General features: G+C 41.0%; 1 protein-coding gene across 1 annotated transcript; it reads right to left on the bottom strand.

Moving 5' to 3' along the window:
* Window positions 1-9439: 9439 nt before the first annotated feature.
* LOC118787172 (clavesin-2-like) lies at window positions 9440-20004 on the bottom strand. Its single transcript, XM_036542636.1, has 5 exons — window positions 18670-20004; window positions 17469-17643; window positions 11664-11774; window positions 10785-11005; window positions 9440-9562 (listed from the first exon to the last, which is right to left on the bottom strand). Exons 1-5 carry the CDS (start codon window positions 19056-19058, stop codon window positions 9469-9471), a joined length of 990 nt encoding a protein of 329 aa, XP_036398529.1. The 5' UTR covers window positions 19059-20004; the 3' UTR covers window positions 9440-9468.
* Between the last annotated feature and the right edge of the window lie 278 nt (window positions 20005-20282).

Raw genomic sequence — 20282 nt, 5'->3', positions numbered from 1 at the left:
AGAAACTGAACATCTTTTTTTATCAGACTGTAAATATGTACTGTCTTCTTGCTCTGAGTTTAGTCAGGGTGATGGATGAGCTTGAAATGACTGGCATTGAGCAGGGGAAAATAACTGATTTTAACAACAGATCGGAGATATTTATGACAGTTTCAAGGGTTTAAATGGTACTCGAAACAAGAGTAATTAAAAATATAAATGAGGCAGTATAAACAGGACTGTCTTAATTGATTGTGATCTCCATCACTGTTAACCAGTTGCTAAAGGGGTCTAAGCTCTCCCACTGAAAAATACCTTTGGTAACAGGGCTCTAATTGCCGAGTCACTGCTAGTCAATCAAATCCATGCAACTGGTTAATGGGTTGAGAGACCAAAGTGAAAAAATCAGGATTTTTTTTTCCCATTGCCAATCCAACCAAGATATGTGTGTAATTACTTGTACATAACTGTACATAACTTGCTACAATGTTACGTTTGTACATTGCAACTTGAAGAACACAGAAAAGGTCGGCTGAAATAGCAAGGCCATCTGAAGAAGAGTAAACCATGGAAATACACCTCTGAAGCTCCACTGTACTTCTCATTCCACACAGAGAGCGAGTATTTCCTAAACATTAAGTCATACATGAACTACTGCGTAACCTGAGCAGAGCATACTGCTCAGTGATTAAATTATATTATTTTTATTACTATCATTATTAACACTACAACTACCACTACAACAACTGTTATTGATGTTCATAATACAAAATTTTATTACTATTGCTAATATTTACTTTTTAATAACAAATATGACTACTGAGCTTTGCTCAGATAAAGGTCTGTATTGACCCACAGGTCTTTGATTGTGACAGTGTAGGAAGATACAAATAATTTTTTAGACGGTTGGGACTGCAGTGTTTTGACACTGTTATTTAATCCTGTCAAAAAAGTCAACGTTCTCTACACATGGGAATGTTAGAATGTGGAATAACTAAACCACTCATGTTGAGCTATAGCTTTGGCTCATTAGAGTGCAAATTCACTTAACATGACATTTTAAGAGAACTACAGCACGTCAGTGGTCTAAAGTATTGACCAGGTGAGCTGTAAGATTTAAAAGAAAAGAAAAACCTCATCCAAAATGGAACGAGGAAGAGTCTTTGATGGAAAATATTTTCCATTAATCTTTTAAATGTTTATGATTGTGTCTATTTGCGCATGCTTGACAGTTTTGTTTGAAAAATAAATATGCAGATTTGCAGGTGAAGAAGCAACAGTCAGATGGATAGCTGTATTCAGGAGCATACCTGACTTTTTATTAGTGAGACATAGACATTCTCCTTCATGTTATATCAGGAAATGTTAAGCCACTCTGTCTCTCTGTCTCCGGTTTTCTGCTCACTTGATGCAGCAGAATTTCAACCTTTCCTCTTTCTTTCACACTAATACTAAAATAACACCTTTATTTACAGCCAAAGGTTTAGCACCATCATGTTTGATTTAGTTTTACGCTGCTGTTGATTTGATGTGCAGGCTTTACATGTGGTTCCAACAGATAATTATCTGTCTCACGGTTAACTTTGGGAAATACAACCCTATGGGGTCTGAGAGAGGCATAACAAGTCTCTTTTATTAACTGCTTGTATGCCAGTAGCAAGCCGTTGATGGAACCACAGCACATGAATTTGCTTACTGATGTATGCTTTAAAAATATACCTTTGTTTTCACACCAGGTCATTAGCCTAAAATGCCTGAAAGAGAACCTTTCTCATGTGTATCTCTGATGTCCCTGAGAAAGCAACTAGTGTTCTCCACCAAAGTTCACACCACCAACGTCCTAAACACCTGCTCTCATTGTACATTACTGAGGTGTGATTTAAAAAAATGACATATAGGAAAGAGACATAAGCCATTTTTGAATGTGTGGCTGTATTTTTTTTTTGGTCACGGAGGAATATAATACTTTTTCAATACTTTACTATCAGTTTCTTTTCCTGTATAGTTAGTGAACCTCTTCAGGCAGCCAGAAGAGGCCTATGGTAAGGAATTGGTAGATATTCTTTTACTGATTTGTTTTAAATGTCACACTTCTGCCTTCATGTCACGTGTGAATTCCCTCCAAATCCTGCTGCAATTGCACATTGTTTTTTGATATTGCTTCTGTGTAGACTAACACATGCCCTGCGTAGAAACATGAATAAAGTCTAGAATGATCAATGTTCATTTTGGTGTTCCCTCCTTCCTTCTTATTGCAAACATGCAGCTGTGTTGCCATATGTATTACTGTTACTGTAAATTGTAGTCTGACATGTTGAGACTTAATTAGTTTTTCAAAACCACAATGAGCTTTGTCACAAACATAAAATCATTTTCAAATATATTTTTTGTTTTCCACATAGCTTAAAAAGCACCTAGAATTGCTCTAAGCGAAATAAATAAATTGAAATAAATCAAGTTAACTTTGATGATAATTTTCAAATGTCTACTGAGCTATTCCTGAAAATTTAAAACTTGAGATACACATGTTCAGTGATAATTGTTCTTTCATGCAATTAAAGTAATAAAATGTTCACACTTTGAAATAGAGGTAACTTTATGAAGCACAATTATCACATGCATGAGCATAGCCTTGCACTTTATAAAACAATTGAAAGTAAAAGTGTGTTATGAGAGTTGACATACTGTAGCTTGCCTTTTTCAAATTTTTTTGCATATCATGCACTCTTCCATTCAATCTCTCACCCCCTTCCTTTATGTACTTATTACCACTAAAATCCAAAATCAGAAATCATAGAATGGAACATTTACAACAGTTGTAGTAAACAGCTATACATACTTATGAATGTTTAGGAATGCCATTACATAGATTTACAGGAGCAGTTATGAGGGTGCTATGTAATGTCCATGAATATCTCCTAAAGTACTGTGCCACTGAATTGGGAGATGTAAAGGACTGCTGTTGTAGTAATGCTGCTATGGTCACAGAGGGATAGGCACAGTGATATTTTTATTGCCACCATTGCCTACGGCATCCCGACTCTAAAAGCCAATTGAATTGCATTACTCACACAGGCTATATAAATCAGAAATAAAACACGTAGCCTCGGCCCTCAGTGTTAAATCCAAACATAGTCATTTGAAGTCAAGTGACGATAACAGTGATTTAGGGTTCACAGTTCAGTTACCCACATGCCTTCATCATTACCTTGTACAAGTAAAACTGAGCCAATCCACTCACAGGAGATAGAAATAGACTGCTCGAAATGCTACTACTTTTTAAAATATCATACCTGCCATGCTTTTCCCTCCACCTACACAGCCTAAGTTTAGAATCTACAGCATAAGAGCATTGTGGGACACTTGAAGTTAATTCACCTGGGCCCCCAGAATGAATGAATACGCAGTCAAACGGAAGTAGGCCATTTCCGAATCTCCCATCAGCCCACGCTTCTTGGTCATCCTCAGGGATTATAGGGGAGGGTGTCAGTTGCTCCAAATCAGAAATAAAACCACAGCATTGAGTAAATACTGCAGCAAAATACAAAGTGTGGTGTGACTGCATCGGTCTGAGTGACTAAAGAGGAGCGGGAAGAAGTAATCTACATTGACAAACCCTGGTGTGATGGATTATGGGAAAACCCTGTTGTGGAATCATGTGACTGGGCTAAATCTGCAGTTTGTTGTTACATTTGAGCAGTGAATTGTTTTTTTTTTTTTTTTAATTAATTTAAGATATCGTTTTTTATTCTTCTACATTTTCTTTTGGTTTGGCAATACAAGGCATGTGTGGTCCACAATTGCAATGTGCTTTGAGAATCATTTACCTTGGAAGGTAATGTCATACGGCCTGCTCTCAAACATCCCATAATAGTTCACATCATGACCGCAGCTGTTCAATATTTTTTTCTTTCTTTTTGTGGAGTGAGCCCTTGAGGCTATTTTTGACATTTTCTTCATGATTAATTGCTGTGAAATGTGAAAACTCTGCCAACGCACAGGTTTGCTACCATATGAGTCTCTGAGTCCACAGACATTCCATTACCAGGAACAGCCAGGTCTGTCCAGCTGCCGAAGAATGTCTTTGCCACAAACTGTGCTTTCAAGATTTCTCGACCCGTTGGACTGAACGTCTCACTGGATCTTCACCTCTGGCTTTGCTCCACAAATGTCTCATCTACTTCCTCTCACTGTCACGGCTGGCATTGTGGGACAGTTGTTTGGGATCTGGGCTGCTCAGAGGGTTGCGAGTTTGAACCTTAGGTCAGGCACTGCTATTATAATTTAGACAAAGTCCTTAAAGCTGAGTTGCTTCAATAAAAATCAAGCTGCACATGAACAGAATGCTCGGAGTGAAATGGAAGCTCTCTAAGTCTACCAGGGACATGGCCTTAATAGTAAATAACAGCATTCATAAGCTGTGTTGCCAAGTGGAGTAAAATCTGAAGATGCTCTTTACAAAACACTGGGTGCTCTGAATCAGCTGTGAGTCTTACTCCTCTCCCCACAAGAGAAGGTACAGCACTGACTTCATCCCCTGAGTACATACTTATCAAAAGACAATATGCACAAGAGTAAAAACATTGCCATTTTTTCCTTGCATAAGGCAAGCCTGGTTACACTGTAATTCAAGGACCTATTTGTACTGTTTTTCATTGAAGAAACAAAAGCATTCAGTAAATGTGTTGCTATATGTTACTTAAGCCTGACTAATTTTTCAATAAGGAAGGAAGTGACCAAGGCAAGAAGTGACTATATTTAACTGCCAATATCCATGTTAGATACTGACATGAAGTCAAAGCCTATGATTATTTTGGAAATGATTAATTGCTTACTGTCTTGAGCAGAAGTATGCTATAGCAGTAATGAGCAGTGATTATCACCAAATGGCCACTGGTTTCATTCTCAGGTTGGTAGCTGCTGCTATGCTTTGAAATATTCAGCAGATTAAATGAATATGGATGTACTGCCTCAATTGCTCTTGATATGAATGTTTGCTTAGTATATGATGCAATGCTTACTAACGCCAATTATAATGAGTCATATGTAATTCAACTGCAGCAACTTGTTATCAACAGTATAAATAGGCCTTCAACATACATGCCTGCAAAACCCAAAATATGCCAAGAACCAAGAAAATAACCAACAAAAACACCAATGTCAGAGGTGTGGGTCAATATTTATTGTTATTTTTTGCTTGTTTGTTTCAGTTTCATCAGTTACTCCGCTAAGCCCTCTATGCGTCGTAAACACAGCAGTTGTATTGCGCTTGTATGTTTAATTCACACATGGTTTACGGTGGGTGTCAGGAAACCCTGCTCCTGGAGTGCCACAACCCCGCACGCGCTCCAGAAAATGGAGGTGTAAAACTCCCATGCGGTCAGCTGCTATCACTCAGCCCGATAAATGATCCAATTAAGTAATTAATTGTTTGGATGGAACAAAAACTTGGTGCGGCCCGCGCACTCCAGGACCTGGGTTCCCTGCCCCCGTCTAGACAACGATATTGATGACAAAAGCCTGTGTGATTTCACCTCAGCGCATGCTGTGTGTGGGGCTTCAAACAGGTTATCACCTGCAGAGATCTGCCTTCTCTAGTTTCCTTTCTACAGTAAAGAGGGAACTCAAAAAAGGGGCTGAAGCTGGGCCAATCCAATCACAAGGCTCATACCATTAATGTCAAGCAGGTGTCATTGTTTACATTTATTAAGTACAGCGAGTCCTGAAATGAACCAAACCAAAAAGAAATGAAGTGGTAAAGCAAACAAGCCAAAAACAAAACTGCCGTTGCCTTGAATAGATACTTTATATTTAGGTGCAGTTTTTTTTTTTATTATTTTCCTCTTCAGCATACCCCTCTGTGCTCACCATATACAAGCATAGTGATACTGTTCTCCTATACACAGAAAAACTCGATACGGAAGTCAGTCTGCTGAAACCTCAGACCGACATGAACTGAGCCACATCCTTCTGAAACTACATGGAACTGCTCTTTTTAAAATTCTGATTATGATTTATAGACCCTTTCTGAAAGCAAAAACGTCAGTATTTTCACGCGAAAGAAACTTTGAGGAATTCTCAATGTCGTAAAAATTCATAGTCATACGAAACATCTTTCTAATATAATGTTAAAGTAACATGATCTTAAGGAGTGCACAGAGGAAAAAAAAACACCAAAAGTGTAAATAAATAAAAACAAATACATAAATACATAAATAAATAAGTCGATTATTTTGCTGTACAAACAACAATGGAAAGTCTCATGAATCAAATGAATACATTCAAACTTAGGCTAGACCTTTTTAAAGTGAACATGTAGCCCATATGATACCCTTCAGCCCTTCAGCCCTTATTGTTCTCCTGAAATGTGCAATTCTGATACTGTTCAGTTACTGACAGCATCCCATCTCTCACTAACTACATTTTAAAGGGCGTCTCGAGCTGTTCACTTGAAATAATATACATCTGTAGTTTGCCTAATATTTATCATTATGTATTATCAAATTGCAGTTTGAAATTTAAAGTTCTAGTTTTTATTAAAAAAAAAAAGTGTACTGCAGTCATAGTGCTCATTAAAGTGATCCAAGCACACATCAGGTAAATCTCCCTCATGAGGCTAATTTGTGAGCATGTGGTATGTCCAACCAAGTGCTTACCCTGGGTTTTATGGTCTAATAGAAGCACCCTCTGTGATTTGTAGAACAACCCGCTGTTTTATAAGAAAACACTGCAGAAAATTCGACAATCTAATATCGCCCCCTTCAGACACAAACCTGCAACTTCATCTCAGGCATCAAGCTGCATGGAACATGTTTTTCAGTTACTCAGAATAATGACTGTGTAGCCCACTTCACAGGACTACGATAAAATCCGGACATATCACTGTGGACACATTTACCTGTGTCTGAAATTTCCCCTGCCTTCATACAACTGAAAAAATTCCTTAACACTCTGACCCACTTTGTCACAAAACCTTGTCTTTACAGAGACTATAGATTGATCAACATCATAAAAACCTGTACTAATAATACTCATATCTATACAGCTAGATCAGTTTTCAAGTAACATTGCGTTCACCTTATAGTGCGGTAGTCAATACTGTTGTTTTACAGAATGTTCCAACAATCTTGAGAACGGCATTACTATTAATGGTAACATATGGAATCCAAAATATAAGAAACACATTTTTAAAAATATATCAGTTTTTACCACATTCAAATAAGCAATTGAATCCATATATCATAGAACATACAGTATGTTACAAAATATGTACATTGTATAATATAACCTACCATCTATGACATTGTATTACAGTGGCAATAATTTACATTTTCTGAAATATGAGCAGTGTATTTTAGACATGTATTTAAAATATGTTCCTTATATTCTGTGTGGTATATTTTAATATATGCTACTTGTTTTATAAGAGTACAGCATGTCTGAAGCCAGCATAGGCTGTTTTAGTCCCTTTCAGCAGACCAGAAGACACCTAGAATCGCTAAGCACTGTGTAGGATAGTACAACTGACAAATTACTGTGCATATTCACTGCCATTTCTCATCCATGTGTAAGAGAACCACTCCTTATTGACCAATCATTAAAGGTCAACTTAAGCCATGGCCCATCAAAACGTACCAGTAGCACATCTTATAATTGTTATTTAGCACGTATGTCTAATTGGAACTTAAAATTCCTTCTCAGCTGACTTCAGTTACATATGTGAGAACTGCATCCGAGGACAGTGTTATGGATGCACCAATTTCACATCCAGTTAACAGCCCTTACGTGGCAAGCTTGACCTATGCTGGGCACTTCCAGCCAAACACTTTTCAATGATTTATTTTTCCTGTGGAATCACCCATGATACTTTTAACAGTATATAGTTTCCAATTCAACACATTATTGCATTAAATTAGAACTTTCAAAGACCTCTAATTCGAGCCAAAAAACAAGTTTCCTGCTAAAATTGGCAGCATGCTTTAAATGTTGCAGCAGACAAAAACAGAATTGATTCACGGTGAAGACTCATCAGTTCGCCATGGTCCTGTTTCCGCTTGCGTATATTCAAGTAAAGGTGTTTTCAGAAAGAGTGGTGCTCTTCTGACCAAATCAGCTTCCCAGTACACATACAAAAGTAAAGGGATGTTTGCTTTAAGGTGAAGAAACCTGGGTCATATTTTATTTTAAAAAATCTATTCATACTGATCACTTTATCTCATTTAAGAATGGCTGACTTTTGGGAATAGCTTGAGAACAGGTAATAAACAGCTACCAAACAGGGTAGAAATTAAAATCACTAAGAGATACTGAAGTTTGAAATGAGTTTAAAATCATTTTTAATGATTTGTGGTTTCGAATTAACGTTTAGCTCACTATCTAATACTCTGGAGTCCCCTTCCCTCCTGACCTGAGGGGAATGTGAACAACACGTTTTTTTACCAGTTAAGGAGCTGATTATTACTGTTCAACAATATTGAAAAAAGCATTCTTAAATGATAAAAAGTTGCATATTTTAGGAGCTTTAACAGTATAAACAGGCTCTCATGAGATGTTACCTCCACCTGATTCCTGTTTGAGTTTCCAAACACAAACTCTTTAGACTCAGTCAGAGCGAACTGCAGGCTGCCAGTAAAAGAAAGCTTAATTGATATCAATGGTTAACTGCAATCCTGCCAGCCAGCATTAAGGCCTGAATCAGTTAGACGATACTTTTGCTGCAATTCAAATCATGCTGTCTTTAAAAAATCTTTTAGCTTTTTTTTATTTATTTATTTTTAACTAATCCTGAGCAATATTTCTCAACTTGGATATTGTAACAGCTCGAGTAATTTTAAACCACCTTCAATTTTTTAAACACTATCTCTTACTGGTCGACAGTTTGGTGCAGAATACTTCCTGATAGATATAGTACACGTGGAATTCACATGAGTCTGTACACAGGTTCCTTTCACAATGACCTCCAGAGTGAAGGCGTGGGATTGAAGTGTATTTACAGTTTGAAATTTTGGCACTTGACTTATTTCACGTGAAGTTCCCCATCACGGTCGTCAGGAAAGTTTAAAAGATAGCGTACAGCATACGCACGTCAGAACAGTTCAATTCCAGAGGCTGTCCTGGATCTCCTGTTCATTCCTCAACCCAAACATTCAAACAAAAATGTTTTTTGTTCATTAAATGATTCTGTCCCCTGTGTTTGTGTATGTGTGTGTGTGTGTGTGTGTATGTGCAGTGGTGGTGATGGTGGTGGTGGTGAGGGGGGGTAATTGAGAGATGAGAGAAAGAGATTTCACAAACCCTGCAATAGGTGTAGTCACTGTGTGCCATCAATCACCGACTCCAATGAACCATCATCATTCCTCTCCATAGTGAAGCAGTGCACTCTGATTGGCTCACATCAGTGAGTCACTGATGACACGTGATTGCTCCGCCTGTTCCAGGGTTCACCCCCCCCGTAGCTGTGCTTTCTCCTGCACTGCAGCTGAGGAGACATCAGTCCAGTGAAAGCAGAGGCTGTGTGTTCTCCTCGTCGTTCCTCACCTTCTCAGGCCTTTTGAGGACGCCTGGTTCCACCACAGACTGGGACCTGGGGAAATGAATACAGCATGACACTAAGGGGTATGTCTGTTCCATAAAAGCACCATCACCCAGAATCCTTCCTGTTTCATTCCACAACAAATAAGGAAGTGTGGGTGGTGATGTCGTTGAGAGATAATGGTCATAGTGAATGAGTATGTTTGTGTTCAGAGGTGTCCCAGCAGAGTTTACGACCCTACATTTTATTTTTTTTAGCACTCATGTTCACATGCACACACACACACACACACACACACACACAGGCAAGCCTTACATTTTTGCTTCTTCTGCAACACCATGTGTCAGCGATCGCTAATACAAAATGAAAATGGGGAAAACAGCTCTTGGCTTCAGTTTGTCAAAGTTAAAGACGAAGTACAATGTGGTTACACAGAACAGAGCCTCGGGTCCCCAGCATTTTGGGTAGTGGAGGCACAGCGGTTCGTTTGGCCAGACAGCACAGTTGACCTGTTTTTGATGTCTTTATCTGAGGCGTAATCTGCTTTGTGACTGGGGAGAGGCCATTCATCCTACATTAATCTGGGGCAGCGCTGGGCTCTAAAGCTTTGCATTTCGACCTCTGCATTTTGAAAGGCTGGCTGTGGTGACTTTAATACGGCCATGCAGACATCACAACACAAGGACACACAGCGTCCACAGCCAACAAAATAATCACACAAAAATCAAATGTCCTGAGTGCTTTCTTTCTCTAAGTTAAAAAGGGTCATTCCCTGAGAAAATATCAGACTGATTTTGTGATCATCAATACACACATACTGTATATCTATGTGGAGCTTAACATTATGTTTAAGGTTGATAGTAACGTTCAACCTAGGAAAGTTGTCAGTTGACTCTGATGCTGTACATGTTGCACGCGGAGTAAGTTTTCTAAGACCCTGCTAGCATACACCTGCAATGATTCTGTAGTCACCTCAGTGGTATAGGTGTTATGGTGGTATACGGTGGTATTGGAAAGGAAATGTGGTACAGATGCTGCCGCTGTGTGCTGTCATGTGCCAGTATTTTTGTGGCACACTGATGATGGAAGTACCAGCATGTCCTGGTATTGATGCTGCCAGTGTATGCTACAATAGGTATGTGCCAGAGTATACAGTGGTATGACCCCTTCCAGTACATTTGATTCTAGATATGTGTACTGCTGTGTGCGGATGTAGACTCTGCTGCTATACTGTATGCTGATATAGTATTATATGCATGAGTTTGTGACAGACCTCTTGATGTTTTTGGGGGAGAGGTCCTTCTCCAGGTCCTTGGCGGAGAGGGTGTAGGATTCGGGGCAGTAGTCCGGCTCCTCGTCGTACTCGTGGTCCAGCAGAGTTCGCGCCCACGTGCCCATGTCGTAAGGGGGCATCATGCCGCCGAACTCGGACGGCAAGATCTCGGGGTGGATCAGCTGGTGCAGGCTGTTCAGGTTGTTGCCGTGCATGAAAATCTGCAAAGGCCGTTAAAGATCAAGGTCAACGTTAAGGTCAACTTTAGCGAGCACCGACTACCCTACAAAATGAAGAGGTGTGAGTTTGTACCTCCACAGTACTGTCAGATTGGAAATTGAAATGATTTCCTGTCTAACTGGGGCTTGGAAGTTTTTTGAGCATGAGTATTTGACAATAAGACCCAGAAAAAGACCAAGTGAAAAGTCTTTTCAGGGAAATTTATTGATATTGAGCTGCTGTTCATCTAAGCACTTTCGCTGGGCTTTACTGTCTCACTACACCACATGTAGGTGACATTTATGGTGGACTTGGAGGTATACCCATGAATATCATGAAATATCATGGCTGCCATAAATATACTTTGTTGAAATGTTTTCATTTTATTTATGTATTTCTATATTTCTGTACTGTTTTTGTCACTGTTTTTAGTGTTTGTAATGCATGAGAAACATCATGTAAATAAAACGTATTGTTATCACATCGGATAAAGCCAAAATCTTGATCCAAGACAGGCTGAATCACCTGCCCTGATGTTCTGAATATTCTTACTTTCAACTGTTCTTACTGAGTCATTTCAAAGGTAATTTACCCACTCAGTGTTATTGAAACAGTTTCTGGACAGAAAACTCTTCAGGCATAGGGAGGCGGTCCTCTCACCCGTTTCCTTGTCTTGTCCTTGAGGAAGGGTCGGATGACAGTGTACAGCGCGTGGATGTACCAGGGCTGGTTGACGAAATGGATCCCGCCGAAACGGGCCGGGAAGCTGTCCTGGGAGGAGGGGAAGAGGGAGGAGGCCGTGACCATCGTGTCGGCTATTTTTGTGCTCAGAGACAACTTTGCCGGAGGCTGTGCGCTTCTGCTAATTTACTGCATGAATGTGGGACATCTTTTACTGCCAGCTTCCGTCACCTACATTATTACATTATTGGCATTTAGCAGATGCTTTTATCCAGAGCGACTTACACAGGTTAGAGTTTTTACAATGTTATCCATTTAGACCGCTGGGTATTTACTGAGGCAATTCTGGGTTAAAGACCTTGCCCAAGGGTACAGCAGCAGTGCTCCAGTGGGGAATCAAACCAGCAACCCTTTGGTTATGAGCCCTGCTTGTTACCACTATGCTACCCTGCCACCTAAACTAAGAATAGGATGTAAACATAACACAGGGAAAGGAAGAACCTCTTGATAAGGTTTCCACTTCACGATCTGAAGAGGTTGCCGCGCTGAAACTGGTAATTATATCTTTGCCGCTCTCCCATATCTCAGGAAAACAAACACCGAGAAACAAGAGCTGTAAAATAAGCCACTTCATCTCTTTGTGTGTACTGTGCACCGGGGTGTGTATGTGCAGCGTTCCTTTCATGTGTGCAAACACGCCGAAACGAATGCTAATGTGAACTTCACCATCGGTGTTACGGCAGCCGGTGCGGCCAGCCCCCCACCCCGCGCCACCCCCCCCGCTCCAACGTGTGTCCGCTCAGCGGCTCTTAAGCCGCTAACTCACTGGCAGGGCGCTGATGCCAGGAGTGTGTGTGGCACCAGTGGCCCGGCCACGCAGTCACCCGTCCAGCAGCGGTGCCATCTGCGATGGCCGCAGGCTGCAGAGCTGGCAGCCGATCTGACACACAAACAGATGATAGCCGAGATCCTGGGCCCTCTGCCTCCTCCAGCTAGATTTAAGCGCTGCTGTTAGTGTCTCACACACTGCGGCTTTTCAGCTGTGAGATAATGCCCTTGACAGGGACGGAGGTACCAGCTGCATTGGATAAAAGAGTAAAATACTGAATGTACAACATCTCTTTCTATGTCCTAGTCTCTGCACTTGATTGATCTTGCTCCAGTGGTATGTGGTTTATGGGAATGAAAACATGGATACATAGTACAATTCATTTGCTTCAAATTCAGCCTTGCCCTGGGCAAACTTCAGAGCTTAGTTTTTTGTATTTTATCCATTTATGTATTTAGTTGCTTACAGAAACAATTCAAGTATGCTGCTTCAGGGTGTAGTGGCTGTGCCCCATCTGAGAATCAAACCTGCAGCCCTCAGGTTTACGAGCCCAGCTCCTGAGCTCCTGTGCCACACTACTGCGTTTTGACAGACAATCGTTATTGTGTGTCTCTTTTCATCGCCATACAGATATTCATAGGGTCCAAATGATTTATTTATGAATGGGCAAGCTCACAGCTGGTGAATTATCTGATCCAATGCACATGCATGAAGCCAGGTGTCACCGCAAAGCCATCAACAGCCGGCGCCTTCACTGAACAGACGGACGTCTGTCTGCGACATCTTGCGAAGCTGCTTTAATTTTAATCATAAGATCATTTCGATTGACTTATTATTTTTTACCGCTCAAGGAAAGATTGGATTAATGATTTTTTCCCCCAGTGGCTGTTCGTTTCCTGTGGATATGAAAGTGATACCTTTTGGCTTGCATGCTCTATGTGGAGTGCTGAAGTACTACGAAGAGAGAAAGCATAGCAAAACACTTGTTATAATTCTGTTGTGTTACTTGTACAAACAATGTAACTTGTTCATAAATGGGTCACCATCATCACATGAAGTTCCAGAGACATCAATGCATTATGGAAAGCTCTTAGAAGGAAAAAAAATTAATGTGTTCACTTACACAGGCGATTACCTGCACCTTCACATCAAATCAAACACTTGACACCTCTGATCTATGAGGGCAGGAACTACTGTATCAGCACTAGGGCTGTAATTTTTAATAATATAAAATGTGTACAGGACTTAATGCTAAGTTGCAGCATCTGATCTGACAAGTGTACATGAGCATGCAACCTCCAACCATCAGAAAAAGTAGAAAAGACTGAAGAGACCACAATCAAAAAACCCACACATAGTCAACCCTCACAGGGGCAAAGATCCAGCTGCCCAATTCTGACTTACACACTAAACAGATTTTACACTGTGGAAGGTCACACTCATCAGAGAGTTAAACACAGGAGAGCTATACACTGTGGAGACTTTACTGCTGTGGAATTTTACACTGTGGAGAATTAACACTGTACAATTATACACTGTGCAGAATTTAGCACTATAGTCACTGTGGAGAGTGGCATGGTCATTTACCACAGCTGAGTTATACGCTTTGAATTTATTTTTGTCCTGAAGAGACTACAGAGCTGAACCAACCGAATGCCTTATAACATTTCACAGACACGTTCTGTCACACAACCGTTCAGCCACAGATGCGTTATGTCACACAGAAGCCTTTAATACAGGTTGACAGACCTTCCAAGTTCTGTCATACTGTTCCACGCAGGCAGAATCTACGTTTTAATGACATGTTCCATGACACTCATTCTGTTCCTTTAAGCTACAGGAGCTGTCCTTTTCTGTGAGGGTCTCAGTATCAGGGGCTTGTGGGATCAACCTCAAAACGTGGTGTCTCTCCCAGGAGATGACCTCAGGACAGGAAATGAGCTCATGGCACGCAAACAGAGGGAGAGTGAGAAAAAGAAAGTGAAACAGACAGAGAGAGCCACTTACTGTCTACAGAATCTGTGTTTTTTCTATGCCTCAATAAAACATTTCAATAAAGGAGTGGGTGGCTGTATCTTTCTCATTTAGTTCTTGCCCGTTTCTTCACTGCTCAGGGTTTCTGAGATTAGTTAAAGTCACAATTTATTTGATAGTTATTATTTACTATTATAATTATTAATAATGCATATTCATATTTTTAGTTAATATAACTGACCTGTTCTAAATACAAAGAAAATGCTTTGAAACATCCATTCAGCACCATGGACAGCTCCACACATCTCTGTGATGAATCAAGACTCCCATGCAAATAAGGGATGTTGCAAGGTCTGCAGGTTTACTGGGAGGTACTGTTACCTTTCAAGTGCTTTTCACACCCAGATGTGATCATTGTATGGTGGGAATGCACCATTCTTTAGTCCTTTTTTATTTTCAGCCTGGGGTATTCATAGGTCTCTCCACCCATAGCTATGCCTGTGTCATTATTCACTAAATCCTGAATGATCCAGGGAGCGACAGTGTATTGACACTCTCAGATGAGGTACAAACAATTACAATGCATTAAAGGCATGAAGATTGTTCTGTGAGAAGATATAAACCCAGAGAAAGTGTCTGGTTGGACATTTACAGCAGCCTTGATTTGAATTGTAACTGTGACATCCAGCCAAACAATTTCCCATTATTTCTTAACACGTATGGCCCCTTTTCAGAAAAAAAAATCTTATAACTGTAAACTACTGATATATCATTTTAAAGTATCACCGGGTGTCCTTTAATAATGAAGATTATTAAAGAATCATCATCATTAAAGGCTATTAAGAATGTTTAAGCCACCAGCTCTCAGCTCTGCTTCTGTATCAGCCTAACACAACCAGACATGAAGCTTCAAGTCATCACCAGCATTTATGATGATGTAGCTCTCCTGCATTTACAGGAAATTAAGCCTCTGAAATATGTGTCAGGTCCATGCATTATTAATGCTTAGACTGACATTTTCCAGGGTACATAGCTCATGCCATGTAGAAGAGGAGAATATAAGTATACTGGGCAGAATAATGTATCTCATGCTCTCATAGAACTGTAACAATACAATGCAATACAGCATTAAACTCGGAGGAGTGGTAATGCATGTGTGCGCACATGTGCAACCGAACAAATGCATGCGCTCAGCTCGCGCGCACAGCTGAATCCCATGGGTGTGTTTTTCTCTGCTCACAGCCTGTCTGAAGACTGCGCAGCATGTGGGTTTAACAGGTTGCCAGGGAAACCAGGGGAGATGTGTGGGGTGGGATGGCGAGATCTGGTCTGCTGTGATTGGCTGCAGAGCCTAGGTTATGTCACAATGCTGAAGAGGACAGAGTGACAGAGAAGCAGAGGCCACATCCAACACTGAGGTAATCACTGTGCAACGCTGGAATAACATCTTCCTGCTCCACACAGTCAGTGGAAACATCCGAGTTCTGCATTATGAAATCAGTACCCTGGCACAATGTTCTACTCATCTGGAATGTATTTACTTTGTTGCAGTTATTTAAAGAATATGTTCTCATACAGACCCTATTTTAGTGATTTAAAAATTGTATTTAAAATATGTATATTTATTTTATGCTTAGCGGCTTGCATTATAGATTTACATCAATGCTCCTGTGAACGTTATGCGGTGAAATAACACTCAGGCTGATGCACTTGTTGAATGATCAACCTTGACACAGACTGGGAGTAGCTAGAGTCTCACTCTCACACAGGGAGGGAAAGGTCAGGTCCTATTCAAGCCACTGCAGGAGGGGTAACAGGCCATTAATGGTGTGAGAGGTAAAAACATCAGGGCCCTGCTCAGAGATGGATGAATGGCTCAGGAAAAGATTCAGTTATCTTTAGCCTGGAGTCTCAGGAATGGATCGCACCTGGCCATTAAGCGTCTTTGAGAAGGAGGCACCAGGATCAGAGGAGGGATGAAGGAGAGGAAGAGAAGGGAAGGAGGAGTGCAGGGAGGAGGTGAAGGGGAGGAGGAGGAGGTAAGGGTGGAGGAAATGGACGACAGGAGAGAATTTGGGATGTGGGAGAAGGTGTACACAAGATCTGCATAATCACAGAAAAACACTTTAGACAAAAAGAGGTGATGGAGTGGGAGTTTTGGGAATTTTCTGTCCCAGTCTTTGGCACCACTGCCACTGGTAGTTGGTGTGGGAGGTTATGTGATCGCCCCTGCGGTTTTCTTTGTCTGTCTCTCTTTCTGTAAATGCCATCACTAAAAATGTATGGATGAATCTGAATGAATCTAGATGACGAGATCACCTCAGGGGGCAAGCAAGAAATTATTGAATTTAAGGGCAGCTACATGTTGCATACAAGCAGTTTTCCAAAGAGACAATCACATTAAATGGCAAAAAGATGGATCCTTTTTTAAAATGGAATTATACTATGACAAGCGCTAAGGCTGGATGGTAGAGATCCTCTCCTCTGAGTGCCACTCCAGTGGCCTTATCTCCAATTCCCACAGTGGCACAAGGACACCAATGGAGGAAATAAGACAACCTCTATTCAGACTCTATTCTATTCTCCACACTCTGTACCAGCAAATCATTCTTTTCCCCGTCTGAGATAAAAACAGCCCTGACATTGTGATTTGTTATGCTATTGTAACATCACTCATGATATGAATAGCAGTGCAGTTTGAGACTGTCCACTTCAGCTGGCATAAGTGTCTAGGCGTGTGAATGCAATACGTATTAGCACATCATATTCTGCTTATGAGGGCTTTGTATAATGCATTATAAAGCTTTCTTTGCGGATGGGGTACTGAATATACTCATCAAAGAGCAATCAGAGTTCTTAAAAAGCACATTGATGATTGCAACTCATCGGGGCAAAACATGTACACATTATAAGGTAATGAGGAAGTGTGACCATCATACATGGACTGATCCAGGGTCAGAATGATAGACTGGCTCCGTTACCTGTAAGCCCTCTATGGCCAGCCGCAGCATGCTTGGGGTCAGTTTGGAGGCCTGCTTAAAGGTGAAGTTGCTCCAGTCGATGATCAGCACAAACCCGTTCACCTGTAGCTCGGGATTTTCGATCATGGCTTCCAGGGAGAACAGAATGGCCCGCAGTATATCCACGAAGGTGTACCTGCAAGCAGAGCGTGACAGTCAGGGCACTCTGAGCCTAAAAGCAGCCAAGACAACTGCAGAACACAGGGACATGTCTATAGATACGCACGCAAATAAGATCAGACACATCTCAAATAAAGTAAGTCAAGTAAGATATATCTACATGTTAAATATCAAGAACAGAAGATACCTCATCATGAAGCATACAACTATGATAGGGAAAAAACATAAATTCAAATGTAGTGGAATTTTTAATAAATTGCTCTGAATTTGTACAGATGCTTCTTTGGTTGCATATGCACTCTAATCATTTCCTTTGAAGATTTAGCGAATAACCACCGAAAATACTCTCTAAGATGTAGACTATTACACAGTAGTCTTACAGGGTTTGGCTTGTCCAACTGAACATTTTCCCCGGGGTTCATTCATAAATACTTGTTAAAACATTCCAGTACCTTTGAATGTCATATCAAAGCATAGAGGCACATTTTAAATGAGAACAAGGTAAACCAACTTTTTCAGAGGCAGCTTAAAGAAGCTTAAAGAAGCTTTAAGTACGATATTTAAGTAGCAAATTTGTTCAAAAGCAGCAGTTGACAACTTTTAGATGATAAACACTCACTCACTCAGAAAAGCATTGATCATACTGGGGAGTGAAAGCGCATCCTGGCTTGAACTCGTTACGTTATAGTTACTTTTCACTAGAAAACTATATTGAAACATTACTAACGATAAATATTTGTTTGTAAAGTTCAATTTTTTAGCTCAGTGCGTGTGTCACTATGGGTCACCACGCATCACAGTGAGTTTAATCTAGACAATTAGTAATGGGAAACCTGCCCCTTTCTAAAAGTCAAATTTAACTCGGAGTTAAAGGGGCTGCGCTTTCATAAGGGAATACACTTGCATACGCTTTACATACACTTGCACAACATTTACAAGGTTTGTGTGGTTCTGAAAGAACAGCTGTCCGTGTAACGAATGATTGCTCTTTATTAAATGTGGGGGAAAAAAAGAAACAGAAAAATACAAATTCTCAAATTACCTGCTCTGATCCCAGTTGGCGGCGAAGAGAACTAATATTTTCCTGCCACAGGGGTCCAAGTTGGTTAGCACCCCCGGAAATCCGTCTTTTAAAGCCTGTTTGATGCCCGGGTCGGTTGCTTTGAAGCTCTTGAACATGTCTAGATTTTGCTGGCGGTACTCGAAATACTGAGCCAGCAGCCTGAACGCCTCGAAGTGGTTAAATTTCCGTGCTCGCAGGAATCGCAGAATGAAAGCGTCGTCTGTCCTAAGAAAGCCAATGTCTGGACGCGTGATTATCATATCCCTCACCTCCTGTATGTCCTGATGCAAAGTGTCGGCGGTTTCCTTCAACTCCAACTTGGCCTTCTCCAGCGTTTCGGGGGACAACCCCGCTTGCAAATGAGTCATGATTCCTTTTCTTTGTAAAGCTTTCGCCGAGAACAGTAAAAAATAAATAAATAATTAAAAATAGGTCGATTATTTTACAGTCGTTAGGTAGAATCTCCAGCAATAAATGCGTCACGTTATGAAAAGCCTCTTGGGATAAAGGTTTCAAAAATAATTGCCTGTTGAAATTGTCCCGAGCGGCACACACTTTGGAACATGTACCTACTGTTCAAACAGCACCGTAATGTTTTCGGTAGCCTATTCCGTTAGTGTATCTATACTTTGTCTAAATTTATCAGACCGCTCCTTACAAAAATAATTGGCCGTGGCAGCAAACGGTATGTCCGTTACGTTATTACAATACATTCTGCCGATGTAGGTTGACACGCTGATCTTACAGCAAAGATAACAGCCATTCTAACGTAGCCCTTCCACTGTCTATCCCCACCCCAAAGACCTAAACACCAAAATTATCATAGAAAAACATTACACCATCCTACCGTCAAGCGGCCAGGCAATGCGGCACCTTACAGCAAATGTCATAATTCTCTCCCAGAATCCATTTCAATCCATATCGCAACTATCAAAGACTCCTGGCTTTGAGCACCATCCTCTTTTTTTCATACTGTGATTACCCATCCGTTTAAACCTGTTCGTTTGAGATTGCGGGATATTTATGTTGTTTAAGGTCTCCCCCTGGCTCTGGACGCCTTACGCTGCGGCGCTGTGCTCGGGATGCTTTACGTCAGCGCAACGGCTGCTTTGTTGCTGGTGAAAATGACTCAAAATCACTGCTCCAGCGGCACCGTCAGTCAGTCACTCTCATCACATGGCGAGGACAAGGGGATAATCGCTCGGGCGCTCAGTTCATCGCATCCCGACACCTGCTCCGGGACTGCAAACAGCCAGCGAGCCTCCGATATATTACTCGCCATCGGCCGCCCATCACGGCGTATTCAATTCACAAAACGCGCACAAAAGATGGGTTTTTTTTAAAGTTTAGAGTAGGCGTGTTATGAATCGATTCGCTGCTCTTAAATGAAACACATGCGGAAGCCCAATACACAGATGGGCGATCGCTCGCACGGTATGAGCTCTGCTGGTGCTGGTGCTTATTTTACAGCCCAACACAAAGCGTAATCAGACAAAACGGCAGGTTTCCTGTAGCACTGGATCTCTCCGTCGTGGCGTGTAATGCAGTGATGAGACTGTTGATCATACATGCTGGTTTGGAAGATGATAAAA

This window comes from Megalops cyprinoides, chromosome 12 (genome assembly GCF_013368585.1).
Source record: "Megalops cyprinoides isolate fMegCyp1 chromosome 12, fMegCyp1.pri, whole genome shotgun sequence".
Classification (NCBI taxonomy): Eukaryota; Metazoa; Chordata; class Actinopteri; order Elopiformes; family Megalopidae; genus Megalops; species Megalops cyprinoides.
This window is presented reverse-complemented; position numbering and strand designations above follow the sequence as displayed.

What these genes read in the sequence shown, in the direction of transcription:
- LOC118787172 (XM_036542636.1), bottom strand. Translation starts at nt 19,058, where the DNA reads ATGACTCATTTGCAAGCGGGGTTGTCCCCCGAAACGCTGGAGAAGGCC. An exon ending in TGGCCATAGAGGGCTTACAG is followed by an intron (nt 11,775 to 17,468) that starts GTAACGGAGCCA and finishes CCCTCCTCCCAG; the next exon opens with GACAGCTTCCCGGCCCGTTT. An exon ending in TCCCCCAAAAACATCAAGAG is followed by an intron (nt 9,563 to 10,784) that starts GTCTGTCACAAA and finishes TCATTTCCCCAG; the next exon opens with GTCCCAGTCTGTGGTGGAAC.